The sequence below is a fragment of the Melanostigma gelatinosum genome (genome assembly GCF_949748355.1).
Source record: "Melanostigma gelatinosum genome assembly, chromosome: 18".
Classification (NCBI taxonomy): domain Eukaryota; kingdom Metazoa; phylum Chordata; class Actinopteri; order Perciformes; family Zoarcidae; genus Melanostigma; species Melanostigma gelatinosum.
The window spans coordinates 23,235,306-23,255,651 of record NC_136651.1 but is presented as its reverse complement, the minus strand read 5'-3'; the positions used below and the strand labels follow the sequence as shown (position 1 = coordinate 23,255,651).

Sequence of the window (20,346 nt, the reverse complement as noted above, 5' to 3'; positions counted from 1 at the left end):
TATTATTTATTTTATTATCAGAACAGTGAAGAAAACCCTGAAAATGCACACTCCAGTACAGTAGGTGGCGGTATGCACTATGCAAGTTGGTTGCCATCCGCCAATGGAATTTAAAGAAGAAGAAGAAGCCGCTACATGTAGCCTATAGCTTCTTGTCACCGTCTATGTACATTTACAACAAATACCACACATATTATGGTAATCAGCATTGCATATGTGTCTGACCGAAATACATTTTATTGTTCAGTCTTTGTTCATCCTGCATCGCTCTTTTCTGTTCTTTAATGTAACGTTACTGCCGCGACAGAGCCTCTCACAGCTGTTAGCAGACTGTCAGCAAGCTTTACCCAGCATGCAGTTCGACGGAGACATTTTATAAATGTACAATTATTAGTGCTACAAATTGTTTATCTGTCAGAAACTATTGTGTCGTGGTGTTTTGCCCTGTTAAAGAGCATTAGTTGTGGGCTGTTAATTGTTGTTACAATAATTGTTGTTTTAAAGTTATAAAGTAAACCATGACTAGGGTTCCCACTCAATACAGGTAAGACAACTAGATCCGTCCGTAGCACTCCTAGCGGCGAACAAAATATTTTGCTGCCTGTTGAAGAGCGACAGAAGTTGTTTCAGCCATGCACCGGTATGACGGTATATGAAAAATTCATATTGTACGGGAAATTGAAACCGTAACAGTATACCGGTTCAACCGGTATACCGGTTTCAATTTCCCGTATCCAGCCCTATAAAAATGCATTAGGTACATTAAGTTAAACAACTGAACTCACCCAATATATGTTTTGAAGGTTCTGCCCTCCCCAGTGAACACACATCTGGCTGCAATGGTATCACCATACTTCACATTCACCTCCTCGTTAGCAGGATAGAAAGCCTGGAGAGAAAAGACATTCACTGCTGAGCAATGAGCAAACAGCACTCTACTAAAAACTACAAACTGTTGTGATCGATGTCTTACTTAAAATATACATCAACAAAAATCTGTACCAATTCCATGCCAGAATTCTGAAAACGTGACTGTACTTGTTTTTTCTCCATGGCACTAACGGCGTCTAAAATCTGAAAGGACGACATAAACTCACTGTTGGACGCACCCTATTTTTCCCAGTGAGTTTCATTATGATGCCTTTAAATTTAATTCAGTAAATATTTATATTAAGATAAATCATAACGTTGACATGTGTTCTAGGTAGGGTGATCAAATGTAGTTTTTTTGCGACAAAACTTGAATATTGTTTGAATGAGTTGTTTTTCACAGCCATACAAAATAATAGAGGGAATTATGACCTGTTTAACTTCCTAACACTAGCGTTGTTTATACTTTTGTTGTTGTTGGTATCAACTTTGGTATCAAGAATTGTGGAATTTTACTGGTATTGATATCGACTACTACATGTCTGGTATCGTGACATCCCTTCAATATATTATTAATTATTTAGATATTAGCCACCTATTTACATGTAGTATCAGTTAATCTTACTTGCAATGTTTAAAGGTCCAAAGAACTAGGCATTAGAAGTAAAGGAGATTTGGGATGAGTACAGTGACTGAGAAACTGTCATGTACACAAGACAGAGAACCAGTAAAAACTCCTTGGACTCGGAAGAGTAGAAGAACAGCTGTCATTACGCACAACTGTGAATATATGGCTCCTATATCATTTATTCATCACATGCACATGTAAACCATCATTTCGGTCTTAGTCATCATTAATAAACGTCAGAAGGATGCTCAATGATTTAATTCATAGCCGACATATTTTAACTAACTTTACAATAACTCAGCTTCACTATTCAGTAGAAAATGGAAAGATTATTGATACTATTTTAAATTTACAATCAGATATTTTAAAAGTCTGTATGTACATTTGCATTGCTGTATGTGTATATGTGAAACAGGTTTGCATTTTTGCCCTGCAGTTTGCAGTGATGCATTTATTGACCCTAACCCAAGTTAGAAATAAACAAGAAATAGTAACTCAACCAATGACTGCAAGAATAATGAAAACTGATTGTGGCAGAACCACAGACTGTATATAAGAAGTGGACGTAGTTGTCGTGACGTCAACCGTTGGTTGGTGGACTGCCGTTTTGAAGCCTAGAGTTTCGGCATTTTGACTGTCGCCATTTTGGGTTTTTGCAACTAGTCAACGGAAGTGACCATATTTGGAATGCGGAGGAATGATGTATACTGCTCTGGAAGGGGTAGTCGATAACTGTGTAGCCCGCCCTAAAGCATCCCCTGCTTTATGGTCTTTTTGACTCTAAATGGACCATCATGTACTAAATGAACATCATGCTGTATTGAAGAAGACTTGAAACTAGAGATTGAGACCATAAACTCATGTTTACAATCTTTACTGAGGTAATAAATCAAGAGAGAAGTAGAGTAATTTTCTCGTAGACTTCTATACAACCAGAGGAGTTGCCCCCTGGTGGACACTGGAGAGAATGTAAGTTTAAGGCATTCTAGCATTGGTTTCACTTTTCAGAACCGGAGGTTGCCAAACACCTAGGGGGATTTCTTATTCAGATATAAGTGCAGGGAACAACTCAGAACTTCCATGGCGGACCAGAATGAGTCAATGAAGTGATGCAAGTTAACTTTTAGAGTTTAATAATGAATAGTGTCGAGAAGAGTTGAGCTCACAGAGAAAGCCGCCTTGGATACATGCATACACGTTCAGGGGAAAGTCAGGATATAAAAGCACGAAGTATATACTCAGAAATCAATAGTTAAAGTATAATCGAAAGATAAGGTTTATGATCATTATATAACGAATGTTTAATGCATAGAGTGATTTAACAAATGTAAAAACTGATTATAATAATGTTCTGTGTACCGGAGCTGAGATGTGGAAAAAGTGTTTGTCATGGTGTGTCAGCAGACTGAGTGAGTCAGGAACAGATGTTTTGGGCGTAAGTCAGGAAAACAGTCATGGGATATGGAATTCTGTTGCAAGAGATGACTCATAGAAGCAAGAGGAGAACTCCGGTACTTTCCATACATAAGCACACACACATAAGGGTGGGATGAAGATCATGTGTTCAGAATAGGTGGGGGGGGAACAGATAGCCCAAATCAAGGATAAAAGGAGACGCTTGCAAGCCCCAAACTGGGATTTCTGCACGGGCCTTCCAGACGCTCTGAGAAGAAGATACGGACGATTGCAACTGAAGTATTCGAGGACTTCGTCTCTGTTCACGGAAAAGAAGACCGCTGTTCGTGGACAAAGATTGAAAGACGGAGGTTTTCCTCTCCCCACTGCTCGACTTTAACAACTGAACAACGGAGAAACGCGGCAGTCCTAGAAAGACTTTGTACTGAGCCTCGAGGACTGTTGAACGGACTCCGCTGCGAGAGCAGGAGGAATCCGAGGGTCTGGCCGGACCTTCGCTCCTAACAACTAAAGTAACGAATCAAGTGTAGTAACATTTTATGTGAGCTGTAGCTTAACCCTTGCAAACTAACTAAATATAAACCTGCAATAAATATCTAATCTGCATTTAAAGTTAAATTCTCAAGTGCATTTATTTGCTCAAGGAGTAAAAGTTCCTCGTGGCAGTAAAAAGTTAAATCCATTGTATGTCTAACAACTGAGTTCTGTAAGGTTATCCTAGAGACCGAATCCACTTAACAATCCCTTACGGTTTTAGAAGTAATCCTAGCCGTTAAAACCTAACCTGGCATTTACCAAGAGCACGGATCCAGAAGAGGGAAGCTGCCATAACCGACGCGACTGGTAGGAGCGCCCGGGGTCAGGGTGGCCCCTCAGCCGAGCGCACTCAGACCGGAGGAAGCAGGGTAGACGTCGGGAGTAACGGCAGTTAGAAGAGCCAGGCGAGTTCCCTCGCAAGAACACCAGCTCGACAATCTTTTAATACAGAGCTGAGTCAGTAAGTAGCCCCGTATCGGGCCAGAAGTACCCCAGTATCTAACAATAGCTCATGAAAAATTAGTGCACGGCAAGTTAACGCATTAATTAATTAACGCCCACAATTATTTTATCGCGCGTTTTAACGCAGTTTTTTTTTATTATTAAGCGGACATTTTTTACACAAGAACCGGCCGGCCGATATGTAATAAGCATCATTTAGTTATCGCTACTGAGAATTTATCAAACATAAAAAAAGGAAAAAACATGACGTAGATAGGTTTGCAGTTTTCAAGAAGTATATTTAAATTGCATCTCTTACACACACATGAAGATAAAGTTGTGAACACCGGCTGAATATCTATGATCAGAATCATTATAACTGTGTTATAACTGCTGCTGTGTATGGGGAATACTGCTGCTTACAAGAACCTGATGTGTTTAAAGTGTTTAAACCAAATGTTGACCTTTTGTTCATATAGCAGCACTTTAAAATAAAAGTGCACAGTACACTACTTTTGAATTAATTATTGAATTTTGCGCATAACAATGAGATTAATCGCAAAAAAATCATGCGATTAATCGCGATTACAAATTGTAATCATTGCCCAGCACTATAAAAAAAGATATATTTATTATGTAGAATGAAAAATAGAACTTTAATTTGGGATATTGTTTCTGCCTAAATAGATATTGCAACTATTTACTCATTTATTCTTGTGCTACTCTTTTCTTTTAAACTTAGATGTACAACTGCTGCATTTAAGAAGAAAATTGTCATGAGACTGACTACATTTTATCTTGACCTATTAAATATCAGTGTAAGTCTTCTCCATCTAAAAGCGTGTCGACACAGGAGGCTTTTCAGTTCTGTTCTGTCTCATCCTGACAAAACAGATACACAGATAAGCAGTACAGCTGTCTACACAGGCTGTGTACCGGCTTGTGCTATCCTGCATAACCGAAAGTGTATTTTTACTCTGCAAGTCTTCTTCTTTCTTCTATTTTACACAAGTAACTACAGTGATTGTGAAGTGGGTTGTGAGCGCTGAGAACTCTATGCCTGAACTCATCCTGTGTGGTCATGGACCGAGCAAGAAAGCTGCTGCTGATCTGCTAACGTGCTAGATTAAGGCAGGGATTCCCAAAGTGGGGTGCGCGCACCCCTGGGGGTGCGCGAGCTGCCTCTAGGGGGTGCGCGAGAGGAAAAGTGTAATGGCGGTCTGATGGTGTAATAATATTAAATATAAAAAAAAAATGTAATTTTAATTTAAAAACTGTCAGGTGGGACATCTGAAGCTATCAGTCGTAAAAGAGGAGAGGGACAGAGAGAGAGAGAGGAATCGGAGGCGAGGGGAACGGAGAGGTGCGTTGTTGGGAAGAGACCGGGAGAAGAAATCGAGCCAGAGTCAGAGGAAGATGAGACGGAGGAAGGAGGAAGGGATTGCACAGACAAATCGGGAGCACATCGGCCCATCGCGGAGTCAAGGTGAAAAAAGAGGAAACGAGAGTGAGCATCAGAGGAAATATGATGAAAAGTATGTGTGTCTGGGCTTCACTTGGATTGGCAACGCAGATTGCCCAAAGCCACAGTGCGTGGTGTGCAGCGAGGTTCTGGCTAACAGTCTGAAGCTCTTATTTACGTCGCCACCTGAACACCAAGCATGCCAGTGCAAGTCAAAAGCCCCTTACATTCTTTATATCGAAATTGGAGGAATTACAAAACAGCCAAAACAACTGCAGTCTCATTCATGTGTTGGGTCTATAAATGACGCACTACGGGCTTCATATCTGGTTACAGAATAGCGAGAAAGGGGCTACCGCACACAATCGCCGAAGACGTGAGCTTGCCAGCTGCCAGAGAGATGGTGGAATGTATGATTGGGGAGAAAGAAGCAAAAAAGTTGGACATGATCCCGGTGTCCAACAACACTGTGTCGCGCCGCATCGATGCTTTGTCCGAAGACATCCTGGCTGCATTAGTCGCTCATTAATTGTAAATTAAATGTGATAATCTGCCTCTGAGCCTGTGCGTGTGTCCTCGCATCCTGATTGCTTTTTAAAAGTGACGCCTTGTGTCACTGAAAGTTATTGAAACTTTGTTGCAGTGTTTCAGGGCGTTTTCACACCTTCAGTTCATTTGCTTTGTTCCGATTCAGGGATTAATATGATACAATGTTGCAGTTGCTCCTTTGTTCGGTTCACACTGCAACATTTAACAGCGGACTAAATCTTGTAAACAAATGCCAAACTGTTCTCTCATTGGTCCGATTCTTATGCGGCTATGAAGGCTTAAAAGGCTCTGTTGCTTCTTTTTTTTAATTTTTTTTATTAATGCGGGGGGGGGGGGGGGGTGCGCGAACCCGGTCGGGATGTAGAAGGGGGTGCGCGGCCTAAAAAGTTTGGGAACCGCTGGATTAAGGCATGGACTGGGTTTCTGTATCGGACATTCCTGGCAAAAGCAAGCGGTGGGTTATATAAAACAGATGTGTCAATGGTTAAAAAAGATTTATTTTTCTCCCTATTTTCCCCTTTATTAATAGTTAAGAAGGAAACGTACAGGAAACAAAAAGAGAACCCGGTATGACACGGACCACAACAAACCAGGGACATTCAGATTATATGGCATGCATGCACCTTTAACCCCCCGGGGACAAACATGTCAGTTTTTAATTGCCATTAGATGTAATAACGTACCTGTGGTAGTTGAGGGGACTGTCTCCCAATCAGGTTCCACTTCCCTTCTCGGATCCTGTAGCCACTGACTACTTTACCTGTGACAAAACCACTCATACAGGTTATCACTGGAACTGAATAAGATTACAGTGAAACGGACTGCTAAATGCTCTGGTATGACTCACCAAGGTGGTGTGTGTGGGTCCTGAAGGCAAACGGGTAGATGGGATATGAAGTGTAATCACAGGCGATGTCTGCATTTGTAACTAAAAAGAATAAATAATTTTTGTCAAGGTAGGCCCATTTGTGACATTGTCCTATTATTATGCATTCCATCAGCAACATTTGAATGTGGACGATACGACTCGGACAGTTTGGGCGGCAAGTGAGTTATACACATATTGGTGCTAAGGCTGTTAGGGCTGGGAAGATGACCAGTATCAGTAAGCAGCCACGAGCAGTCGGTCAGCGAAGGCCCGAGTGAGTTTGTGCAGGTTTGTTACTGTTGCTGTTATTAGGGCCTGAGCAAAGACAAAGTCGGAACTGAGGACCTATTGAAAATCAAATGATTGAAATTCAAATTCGGTCAGTACAATCTAAAGACCGTGGCAATGAAAAGTTTGAGGTTTCATGGAACAGCGTTACCGTGGCGTGGTGGCCATTTTACATGATTACAACAGATAGTCCAAGCCTGAGTTCTTATGGATGCCAATACTGACACATAGTCACAGTGCCACCTAGTGGCTACAGGAAGTCGGTGTTATGTGCATAACATCCATTTTATGTTTTTAACTTATAAACAAAGTCTTTTTTAAATGCTTTTTATGCACCCTGGCATCATGTTTACATTCAAAGTACATGCCTTAGTCATTTGAAAAATGAAATGTGCACCACAAACTCAGTTGTTTACTTTACAGATTAATAAATTGTGATCTTAAAAATATTAGTCGTTGTTAGTCATTAGTGTTAAATTTGAATAGAAACAGACCATTTCACAAGTGCTATCACATTTATTGAATTGGAAAAAGTGATTGCTACTTTCCACTTCTACAACATCTATATTTAACTTTTTACTGCACTATATTTATATAACAGCTTCAGGTACAGATTCAAATTATTAAATCAAAGTATAATCAACGAATAAAAGATGATGTATTGTTTTCTAATTTTGGAAAATCCTTTAGACCTTGATGTTCCATTGTGAAGATTGTAAGTTGTTGTTGAATGGCAGTGTTGTGGCGGATCGGTGAATTTTGAACTTTTGCCATGAGTGAACAAACTCGACTACACTTAGGATACATCCACACTATTCCGTTTTAGTTTTAAAACTCAGCATCCTTTTCGAAATGATCGCCTGAAAACGAATGTCACGCGACTCTTCACGTACACTGGGCATGCGGGTGAGTGCCGATGTAAACAGGAAGTAGATTGGTTGCTTAGTTTAAAAAAAATATGACAGAGTAATAAAAGTAGTCTTTAATAATGAAAGGTTGTGTTTGATACTTAAGATCTTCTCTAAAATCTTTTGGCTTGCTACTCGTAGCAGGTTAACCAGAGCCACATCACAATTTTGTAGTAGGTTGCTGAAGTTGCAACTGTGTAGCTTCATGTAACCTCTCCAAAAAGTTTTTAAAACCTTTCTTATATGTTGAAATTTGCCTCTTTTCACTTTGCCATACAATTTTAGTACAGATCGAATGGTTGAAGATTCAAGATATGTTCAGGCTGGTTATACAAGTACAATTTTGTGAAATGCTTTCCAGGAGAGGCTCCATAAAAGACAGAAAATAAATAGTTCATAGAAATAGACACATTAAATATAATAGAAAAATAAAAGAAGCAATACAAATATCCATCAAAGAAAAAACAAAACAAACAATAAAGTGGTTGCTTTTGAACAGGGTTTGGATTGAATTGTGTGTGTTTGTATGTTATATATTTTGTAGTTTCATGGCCTGGGGGTAAAAGCTGTTCCTCAGTCTGCTGGTGTGTGTTTTCGGGGTCCCGTACCTACTACCTGAGGGCAGTGGAGAGGGACAGGCTGTGTGGGTGTGTTATGCAAGGTAAGGCAAGTTTATTTGTATAGCACATTTCAACAACAAGGTAATTCAAAGTGCTTCACATAAAACCATTAAAATCATCAAAACATAAGGCAAAAGAAAATGAGATTTAAAAAAAAATTAAGAACATTCATTGAAACATTAAAAAACAGTGTAAGAAATAAAATGCAGTAGTAAAATGCAGAAATGCAGGAAATTGATTAATATATTCATTGAATGTGGTTCAATTAAAGGCTGCAGCAAACAGAAAAGTATTTAATCTTGATTTAAAGGAGCTGAGGGTCTCAGCAGACCTGCAGCTTTCTGGACTTTGTTCCAGATATGTGGAGCAGAAAAACTGAACGCTGCTTCTCCATGTTTAGTTCTGACTCTGGGAACAGAAAGTAGACCGGTCCCAGACGACCTGAGGGGTCGGGATGGTTCATAAGGTAGCAGCAGATCAGATATGTATTTTGGCCCTAAACCATTCAGTGCTTTGTAAACCAACAGCAGGATTTTAAAGTCAACACTTTGTTGGACAGGAAGCCAGTGCAAAGACCTCAGAACTGGAGTGATGTGATCCACCCTCCTGGTCTTAGTGAGGACTCGAGCTGCAGCGTTCTGAATCAGCTGCAGCTTTCTGACGGACTTTTTACAGAGACCTGTAAACACACCGTTACAGTAGTCCAGTCTGCTGAAGATAAATGCGTGGACAAGTTTTTCCAAATCCTGTTGAGACATAAATCCTCTAATCCTTGATATATTCTTCAGGTGATAGTAGGCTGATTTTGTAATTGTCTTGATGTGGCTGTTCAGGTTGAGGTCTGAATCCATAACTACACCTAGATTTCTGGCTTGGTTTGTGGGTTTTAACATCAGTGATTGAAGCTGAGCGGTGATTTTCAATCGTTCGTCCTTGGTACCAAAAACAATTACTTCCGTTTTATCTTTGTTTCATTGAAGAAAATTCTGGCCCATCCAGTTGTTGATTTGTTCAATGCAGTTACCCAGCCCTTGTATGGGATTATAGTCCCCTGGTGACATAGTTATGTAGATTTGTGTGTCGTCTGCATAATTATGACAACGCACTTTGTTGTTTTCCATAATCTGACCTAGTGGAAGCATGTAGATGTTGAACTGAAGAGGCCCCAGTATTGAACCTTGGGGAACACCACATGTCATTTTAGTCAGCTCTGATGTGTAATCAGCTACAGACACAAAGTATTCTCGGTCCTTCAAGTCGGATTCAAACCAGTTAAGTGCTGTGCCAGAAAGTCCCACCCAGATCTTTAGTCTTTCTAGGAGTATGGCATGGTCGACCGTGTCGAATGCAGCACTGAGATCCAGTAATACTAAGACTGAACTTCTGCCATTGTCTATGTTTAAGTGGATGTCGTTGAAAACCTTAACAAGAGCAGTTTCAGTACTGTGGTGCTGTCGAAAGCCTGACTGGAAAACATCAAAGCAGTTATTTACGGCCAAGAAGTTGTTCAGCTGTTGGAAAACCGCTCTTTCAATTATTTTACTTAAAAATGGGAGGTTTGATATTGGCCTATAATTTTTCATTGTTGCGGAGTCTAAACTAGCCTTCTTTAGGAGCGGTTTAATAACTGCAGTTTTTAGGGCTTGTGGGAAGACACCTGAGAGAAGGGATGTGTTTACAATGTGTAAGAGATCAGTGGTCATGCAGTTTGAAATATTTTTGAAAAAGTGTGTTGGTAGAATATCCAAGCAGCAGGAGGATGACTTCAGATGTTGTATCATGTTGTCTTCTAGGCTTCTACGGTCGATTGAATGAAATTGTGTCATGATATTTGAATGGATGTTATTCAGAGAAGGGGACAACACGTATCCTGTGGTTGGTGTGGAGGCACTGACTGCTTGTCTAATTTTCTGAATTTTGTCAGTAAAAAAGGAGGCAAATTGATTGCATGCCCAGGTGGATTGGAGCTCAGCAGCTACCGACACTGGAGGGTTTGTTAGCCTGTCGACAGTAGAAAATAAGGCGCGTGTATTGTTATAGTTTTTGGTTATGATGTCAGAGAAGAAGGACTGCCTTGCATTTCTAAGTTCCAAATTATAATTGCGAAGTCTCTCTTTATAGATGTCACAGTGAACCTGGAGATTAGTTTTTATGCGGGTTCTTATGACCTGCAGGCTGGGAAGCTTAAATCCAGTTATGTGCTGGGCCGTGCGCACCACCCTGTCCAGCACCATTCGGTCCATGCAGCTGCAATACCAGGTGAGGTGATGAAGCAACACTTCATGAAGCACTCTATAGTGCCCCCCTAGAAGTCCCTGAGGATTTGGGGCCTCAGGCCAAATTTATGTACGGCCTAGGACGGCATCTGGACTCTGTTGGGCCTTTGTTACAACAGCTGATGTGGCTAGCCCATGTCAGGTCCTTGTTACCCCCAGGTATTTAAGTGTGTCCACTGCTGTGCCGTTGATGGTGATTGGGAGTTGAGTCTCCCCGCCTTTCCTGTCATTCACAATGACCTCCTTGGTTTGGCAACAATCAGGTAGAGGTGGTTGTCCTGACACAACTGTTGCAGGATGGTCACCTCCTTCCTGTAGGCGGTCTCGTCTCTGCGGGTGATCACACCCACAACAGCTGTGTCGTCAGCAAAATTCACAATGTTGTGTGAAGCCTGCTGTCGTGGGTGTAGCGGGAATTCAGGAGGGAGCTGAGGACACAGCTCTGTAGCTGGCTACCATTTTTTGTTTTGGAATAGGGATGGTGGTGGGATTTAAAGCAAGTGAGGACAGTCCAGAGGGAGAGGGACTGGTTGTATATTTCTGCGAAGACCCCAGCTAGTTGGCGGGCGCAGACATTCAGGCTAGGTATGCCGTCTGGGCCAACGACCAACTCAGATTATCAGTGGAGGAGGGGCAGTGCAGGAAGGCGGTGGTGGTGGTAGAGGGGGACAGCATAGGGGTCAAAGCTGGCGTAAAAGTTTATCTGGAAGAGTGGGTGTTGTGTTTTATTTTTTCACTTGAAGTATTTAATAGTTTGGAGTCCTTGCCATATGTGCCTCGGGTTGTTGAAGGCAAGCTTGGACTCCATCTGTTGCCTGTTTGATTGCTGCTGTTAGTGTGTAGTGTGTGCGCTTGTATTCCTCCAGTGAGCCTGAGATGAAGGCTGAGGTCTATGCCTGGAAAGCAGCATGGACATCTGTTAATTCAGGGCCTCTAGTTAGGCATGATTTATATTTTCATTTCCTCAGCTTTCTTAATTAAGCTGGTGACTGTGTCTGCGTAGTTGTTGAAGTTGTGATTTGTGCTCTTTAATGTCTCCCATACCATGTGATCAAAACAGTCCTGTTGAATAGTGTCCGATAGGTCTGACCAGTGGTGTCCTCTAGGCTGGGGCTTCCCATTTTAGCCTCTTCCTACAGGCGGGGAGGAGGAAGATGGAGTGGTTTGATTTACCAAATGGTAAGCAAGGTAACATTTGTAGCCATGTTGGGACGGTGTAGCAGTGATCCATCGATCCCAAGACACACTGAACTCCAAATCCCGAAGGCTGTGCCATCGTGAATGTACTATATGTGAGTTTAGGTGGAAGCTTGCATGGTAGCCTCTGCCATCGGTGTATGAATGTGTGTAAGTGGTTGAATGATGTAGTGTGCAGCGCTTTGACTGGTCGGACGACTAGAAATGCGCTATACAAATCTAAGTCCATTAGTGCTGGTGCAGTTTTGGCAGTACCTTTCTGAGATTGGCCCCAGCGAAAATATGTGTGGTGTTGGGGTCTGACCATATGGCTTCAACATGTGCTGTGGACAAAGAGAATCAGGCCTTCCCTTTTTCAAGCAAAGGTTTCATCCTGATTTGTAGTTTGATGAGAGCAAACCTCCTCTGAAGGAATTTCACACTAGGGTGTGAATTCCCCCCCAAAAAAACTATGATTCCTGAAGTCACCTGAACGCACCGCTGCAATCTCATTGGCCGAAGGCCAAGAGACCCCAGGACCCCTGTGGTTCAACCACTGTCCAACAAAACTGCCTGCAGATCACACCTCCTTGCTTTTTCCCTTCGACCTCCGTCGAACAGGGAGCACACAACGCTCTCTTCGCCCTGGGACCCGTCCTTGGACATATGAAGACACACCAGCCTCCTACCTCCAGCACGACGCTGGCAACCGAAGGCCACGAGGGAGCCGAGGCCCTCAAACCCTCATCAAACCCTGTCAGGTCACAAAACTATTTTGCTGGTCGAAACAACCGTGTTTTCTTTTTTTGAGTTAAGGCCGTCAGCCAGCGAGACGAATCCGCTTCCGCGATCCGTTTTCCGCTTTTCCCCCCTTTTTTTTGTGCACAAACCGGCACAGAGGAGCCCGACGAAGCCTCGCTCCTCTCGTGACCGACGATTACCGGAAAGACGGACGGACCACGCCGTCTTAGCCGAAGTTAAACTGTCCTCCCTGCAGCGAGGAGAGATCACGTCTGCGTTTCGCTCCAGAGCGAGCTCACGCCACGACGGCCCGACGCCAGCTGCAAAGCCGCGCCGACCAGCAAGCTCCCCCTGCCCCCCTTCCTGACGAGGAAAAAGGACAACTTCCCCACGAACACTTTTCCGTTGCAACGAAGCATCGACAAGTAAGATTCATGGTATCTGGGCGTAGCTTAGCTTAAATTAACTTAAATTTAATTCAGGTCATTCATTTATATGTTGATATTCCCGTGTTTTTGTGTGTTTAAGTTACTGTCGCGCGATATCGAGGTATTTACGCAATCATTACGGACCAGAGAAGCTCCGCTGTATTTGTGTATTAACTGCTATGACTGTTTATTTGGGGATTATTTTCATTCAGTGTCTCCCACTCCGTGTGGGAGTTCTCTCTTCATAAACTCGACTCTGTGAGTGAGCTGAGGTGCGTGGCTTATCACGGCATAAGTTACCGGCAGTTCAAAGACGACAGCGGTATACTTAATGCGTGATAGAACCAGCAAACTCAGGCTCCCTACAACATCGCACGCCGAAGTGTGATTCACGTCGAGTTCTCGCTCCTTTTTCCTTTTCTTCCTCCTCTCACGTAACACCACAGCTCCTATCTCTGCCCCTGGGGAAACCCCGTTCAAACGATCGCCTCACAACACACGTGTGCATCGGCACACGTGATTACATACAGCAGTCTCACCGCCATTTTGTGTCCGAGTCACTCGACTCTGCCATCTGGTGGTAGTTTAGTTGTAGTATCTTAAGGCCCCTCCCCTTTTGGCCCGCGTCACTCGACGCTGCCATCTTTGTAGTCTTTAGCTGTAGCTTAAAGACTCTCCTTTACACACACACACACACACACACACACACACACACACACACACACACACACACACACACACACACACACACACACACACACACACACACACACACACACACACACACACACACACACACACACACACACTTCTTTAGTTTAGGCATATAAAATTGTATGATAACGTTTGTTGGTTGCAATATTAATTGATTTGATCATTTATTATTTTGATTTAATAAACTCTGTTATACTTTAAGGAGCAGTCATCTGTGATTACTTGTGCATATGTATTTGATGAAACTGTATCTAGTAGTCTGTGCTCGGATTCAACCCTTCACTGTCACTGAATGTGTAGTCGCACCCGACTATTGACATTATGAGTGACCACTAATTATGAGACTTAGTTTTATCGTTTGGTTATTGGTCCCTGTTCGCAATAATTGTTACATACATTAATAATTCTATTGATGTCAAGAATTCAGTTTCTTAAATGCTGATAACCCAAACACGCTCCTTTACGTTCCCAACAGTGGTCTCTGGATTTGGGTCTCCTGCAAGTTAATTGCTCTGTTTAGTTATCCAAACGCTGTGTCCGTGTCAGCCTGGGAGGGAATTTAAACACTAGCGACCAATGTGAACTCCCAAAAGAGTTGAAAACTGTAGCATGAGTTACTCTCGATCAGAGGAGCAGAAAGTTCCGTCTATCCCAATGTTCCTCTGGTCACATGAGGCCCGGTCAACCATAAGACATACCCCTCCGCCCCTCTTTTTCCCGGAAAACCCCTCGTCTCTATTTGAGGAATGAGCGAAGAGATCCGGGGACTCGATGGCTTGGTCCAGTACGTCAGCCAACAGCCAGGTCTCTGTAAGCTTGCAGGGCTTATTGTCGAGAGACTGCACATTGGCCAGCAACATGCTGGGCAGTAGGGGTTGGTGAGCATGCCACCTCATTCGGACCAGGACCCCAGCTTGCCTGCCTCTCTTCCTCTGCCGTGTCTTCCTCAGTTCAGGAAGGTGTGAGAGGAGATACGGAATGAGAAAGTCTTGACAGTGGTCAGTCCTGCCTTTTAAATGTGAAGCAGCGTTTCTCTGTTGTAGGTGATCATGTTTTTGCTGCCGTCTATTGTGGAAATGAACGCAGGCAAGGGTTGAGAACCCGAACAACGAAATGTGAAACTACAAAACTACTGAACTTAAACAAAAACAACATAACTACACAGAATTACTGAAGATATAAATAAACAAAGACAAACCCTGATACATAGCCTAAAACCTTCAAATAAATAACTTACAACTTGACACTAGTGTGAAGCTCCCGGCAGGTTGTTTGCCCTCCTCACACACTGTAAGTTATTGTAGCATCATTGCACATTTGTCATTTGTTCTCATGGCCAAACAGAAGTGTTTCCTAAAACCTCAATAAGCCTGAATTCATGCTTGGAGTAATGCATATTTAAATCTGGGACAAAATACACCAAACATACCTCTTTTTCCTGGAAGGATAACTGTGTCCACAGACATGAGCAGGTATATGCCAGCAATGAATGGCTGCCTTTGAGGAGGGCACAAAGAGTCAGTCAGAGCATCGGAGGCTGTCAAATGTTGGTCACATTTCTTTTCATAAATCATGTTTCCCTTGACATTTCAAGTCTATATGTACATTCCATTCATACAGGCACTACTGTAGAAGCCATGACTCTGATTTGTGTTTTGCCTGTAGATTCTATCCTTGTTAGTAAATTATAATCATGCTACCGCTTGTACATCAAACCATGCTAATTATGATTTACTGTTGAACCTGTTACTGCCGAAATGATTATGACGCAATGATGACGTCAGGGGGCGTTATCTCTTTATGTAGACCTCACCTGAGGACGTGCAGGTGTGTTTTTTCGACTAGAGAGCGGAAGGGCTGATTATTTTTCAACCGCATTACGCATTACACATTACACATTAGAAGACCGCATTATGAGACAAAGCGGGTTTTTCTGTTTAAGATGACTTCCATGTATGCTTTTGATGCTGTTCTGGAATAAAAGAAAGTTTTGAAGTGACACTACGAGAGAATGCGCGTTCATCGACCGACCGCTCCTACAACTACATTTCACTCTCCTTATATCAGCATCACATGAATGTTTGTTTTGAAGTAAGTACTTACAGTTTGGATGTCATTCTTAAGGTAACTCCTGAGCAATCTCTATGATAGTCTGCAGAACAAAAACATTGAAGTCAAACTTTTTTCATCAGGAATTTCTATTTCAAAGCAAACTTTTTTTCATCTGAATGAGCACAATAACTTTAGCGCGATATCAGACTGACATTTGCTATTACAGCTGAGGCTAAAGGGAATGTCATTCCTTTTGGAGGAATCTAGTCATAAAGCAAAGCATTGGACATATAGAATATGTGGACTGATGATGGCGCTGGATGAAAAGATTAGATTTACCATCAACACTGATTAGACATCCATATAACAAGATGCCGCATTGTCCCTTCAACTTCCATTAGGACTAACCTTTGAACGCACTGACGTCTCCATAATGGATCTGCAGCACAAGGTGGGACATTCCAGAACTTCTTCCAACTTTAAAACCAACATCTAATCAGACAACAGGGAGAAGAATGGAAACCAGGAGATGACAACAACTGAGGGGAAAAGATAGAAAGATGTACATAAAACCAATACTTGACCATTCAGGATCTTTCTTCACCTCAAGTATTTTCACATACTCCACTAAAGAAATAGTCTGGATGAAAACCGTAAGCAGTGAGGTCTGTGGATTATGAAGGGTAAAGGGCACTTTTTCTGGAAAGACATGCTGCTTACCAATAATGTAAATGTAAACACCACAAAATACATTTCAGTTGGGGGGGGGGGGGATCGCAGAGGCATATATTTCACAACTATATTTAGACAGAAAGTCAGCTGATTGCCGGTGTATCAGTATAACGTAGCGTTTGAGTTCATTTAGAAACTGTCCTGCTTAGTATGTATATTCTATCTGTAGACACACACACACACACACACACACAGCAGGTCCAGTCTGGCTGTGGACTGTTTCAGACAAATGACAGTGAAAGTCTACACATGGCTACAGCTTGAGGTCAGGTAATAAATAGAACCAACCCTTTGAGTTTGGGCTGACACTTTCTAGTCGGTTGGTTGGATAACAGCTGGTGTTACAGTAGAAAGAAGAGAGTCATACCTTTGGGTAGTCTCGTGGGTGGTGCATTCCGAGCCCAGGCATACATGATGGATGCTTCATCCTCACACGTGCCTTGTACACTGCCACAGTCCCTTGAGAGAAAAACAACCAATCAATACAACTTTCAATGACCAGATGGGAAAACACGGTAAATCACAGAGGTAGTGTCATGGAACATTTCTACGGAGTATGTATTTCTACTTAGTATATTGTGTAAATGCTTAAGTACTTGTACTTTTGCTCTGAACTCAGTAGATCTTCATTCTTTGTGTTAGCATACATGCTCAAATGTATCTTACTGTTTGTGCAATAGAAACTTGATATTCTTATAAAATACAACTGTTTTATAACTTGTGTAACAGACTATCATAAGCTTGCATCATGTAACTTGTGATCCATGCAGCTGACTGCCTGCACACATGTCTTCTTCTTCGTGTTGGATAACAAGTAGCTATTGTATGGTCACATGTTCTGTGCCTCAAGGACAGAACGTATGCATGTGTGCGTCTGTTGTAACACAGATAACGCTCTTCTGATACTTCTTTAACAGCACGGCCTGCAGGGCATGAAACAGCCACCCTTCATCTCTCTTTAGAACTCGGTACCAGTTGTGATCTGGAGTGCATTCTCCTGCAGACTGAGTGACTCTGTGTAACTGAGCCTCTTCTCTGGCTAGAGAATAAATACTTTTGAAAGACAAGTTCTGTTTGACAACATTCTTCATTTCAGCTTAAAAAGACTCAACAGCGGGTAAATTCATTTTTCCACCACAGTAGTGAGAAAGCAACACAAACACCTGTCCAGGCAAAGACGACCTGCAGGCATTTCCATAACAGAAGGCTGGCACACAGACAATCACGGTGGAAGTGTTCACTTTCTGTGAAGGTTCAGGAACACGGTTTCTCCAGAAGGGTAACGGGAACTTGACTGAAACTGGCAGCAGACAGTATGAAACCAAACTAGTTAAAAAGACACTTTGAGACATTACACCCCACTCACGTCGATAAGCCTCTGGAATTCTTTCAGAGGAAACTTGATGAATACTGCAAGCAGGCAAATCACTTTGTAGAAGTGGCATCAGTCACCAACAAAGCAAAGCTGGGGTCACACAAGGTCGCAGACTAAACTGCACAGTGCAAGAAGCCACACACCATCGGCGAGCAGCTCAGAATACTGGTTTCAACGATGCTTGATGAGACAAGCGCTGCAACATTGAAGACCATCCCTCTGTCCAATGACACAGCTGCAAGACGGATAAGTGACATTTCAAATGATCTCGAGGAACAACTCACTGAACAACTGACAGACACACGTTCTGCCTCACAGGACGAGGCTACTGACAGCATTAGAGACTGCTTGCTTATTGCTGATGTTCGCTTTGTTACTGAGTGAGGATTTGTGGTTTTGCAAGTGCGTTGCAAGCAGAGCAACAGCTGATGAGCTCTTTAGGCTTCTGGGCAGTTACCTGACAGAACACGGCTGAAATGGGAGAATTGTGTGGGTTTCTGCACAGATGGTGCGCAGACCATGGCAGGGAAAAGAAGGGAGCTGATAAAGAGTGTCTCTCCAAATGCGCAATGGACACACTGTGTCATACACAGAGAAGCGCTTTTCTGCTGTTGCCTCTCTCAAAACTAAATACAGATCTCAGCTCAACGTTGAGCATGAGGTGAGCGGCCGCATCAAGTCTGCAACCCGTTCTGAAAAGATGTGGAGTGGAAAGCAGCTCATTGCAGCCACTGATACTGATAACATGTGATGGCTCTCGCATAGCTGCACTCATTCTGTTTAGTTTTGCACAGGTTGCACGTTATTGTTGTTTTGAAAAGATATGCAGTAAAACTCAGTAAAACTCTTTATTGCCAAATATTTTAAGTGTTTTTGTTTAGTTTTTCACAGGTTGCACTTTATAGTTATTATCTTGGAAAGATATTCAGTGTAAAACAGGTGAATTGCAGCCAAATGTGAGTTATTTTTTGCACAGATATAACTTTATTTGCATTGTTCTAACAAAGTGATGCACATTGTGTTTGTTTTTGTCTGATGGAGCGATCTGGTTTACCTTAAAGTAATTGCAATTTTCTTTATTCTATTATTTAAAAAGCACAGAATGTTGTTATTTCAATAAAAGGTCAACATGGAGCATTCTGTTACAATGTTGTTGGGGCGGTGGGGCATGAACATTGTTCTTCCTCCAAAGTGGGGCGTGACAGAAGAAGTTTGAGAACCACTGCTCTAGTTGAACCCAAGCAACAATCTCCTGCACATCATCCTCATTCGACAACTTGTTCTACCAATGTAGCTCAGGAATTCTGAATGCTGCTCAGATCACTTTGAATGGGATCCACGACATGTCTTCTGTTGAATGGTGTCCCACAAAGTTTGGAGTGAGATGTGCCGCTCATCACTTGTGGCGTTTATCAAGCTTGGAAAGCTTTCCATCAGAACCTGTTCGACCAAAACAACTACCAGCAATTAGCTCATCACCCCTCCAGGATATGAAGCCCTGCTGCCACTTCTCCATTCATCTGCATGCACCACCCACACTGCAGTGACACAGAGCCAACCAGAACATGTCACAGCCTCACCCCAGCGAGCCCTTGCTGGGGATACTGCTATGATTATTAATGATGATGGGAACACTGCCCCGGTGCTGAAATTGGAAATTACCAGTAGCTGCTGGAGGACACCGGAGTCTGGCAGCCAAACAGAAGCATGTGATGAACTGTGTCCATATTGGCATGAGGCATGAAGTCCACTGAGGAAGAAAAGCAGTGTGGTTAAAATATCTTAAGAGGTACTGCACACTTACACATGTGTTTTGAGCTGTAAACTAAATGATATGACTGTTCTGTGATGAAAAACATTCATGTTTGTGTTATTGTTCCCCTCGGATCAGGACAACAAAGTTCACACTGGACTAAACACATATTGAAGGCAAACAGACTGACGTTTAGACACCACAGTGTCATCAACAGTCAGGCTGGAGAAAGGGAAGAAGAAAATCACCTACATCCCTAAAACATGCTTCATAAAATGCTAAATATAATCACACAGATTTTGTAAATGTGTGTCCTGCCCAAACTCATCATGTACAAATGACTTTGAACATTTTCATTAGAAAAACAGCTAATGCTGCTGCTATGACTTATGTTATTACTTATACCACTATTCTACTTCTACTACCATGACAACGTCTGCTACAGCTGTTGGTGCTGCTTCTACAACAACTATTACTATTACTGCTGCTCTTACTCTGGCATCTTATACTGC

At 42.4% G+C, this 20,346-nt stretch overlaps 1 protein-coding gene across 1 annotated transcript in view; it reads right to left on the bottom strand.

The window, feature by feature from the left end:
- Positions 1–20,346, bottom strand: part of pam (peptidylglycine alpha-amidating monooxygenase) — a 96,502-nt gene that overhangs the window by 59,723 nt on the left and 16,433 nt on the right. The window contains exons 5-12 of the mRNA XM_079289821.1: positions 19,744–19,831; positions 17,074–17,165; positions 16,383–16,466; positions 16,026–16,074; positions 15,352–15,419; positions 6,751–6,831; positions 6,587–6,663; positions 786–889 (exon numbers count right to left, since the gene is read on the bottom strand). Of these exons, the coding sequence (XP_079145947.1) occupies positions 786–889; positions 6,587–6,663; positions 6,751–6,831; positions 15,352–15,419; positions 16,026–16,074; positions 16,383–16,466; positions 17,074–17,165; positions 19,744–19,831 (643 nt within the window). The remainder of the gene's footprint in view (positions 1–785; positions 890–6,586; positions 6,664–6,750; positions 6,832–15,351; positions 15,420–16,025; positions 16,075–16,382; positions 16,467–17,073; positions 17,166–19,743; positions 19,832–20,346) is intronic.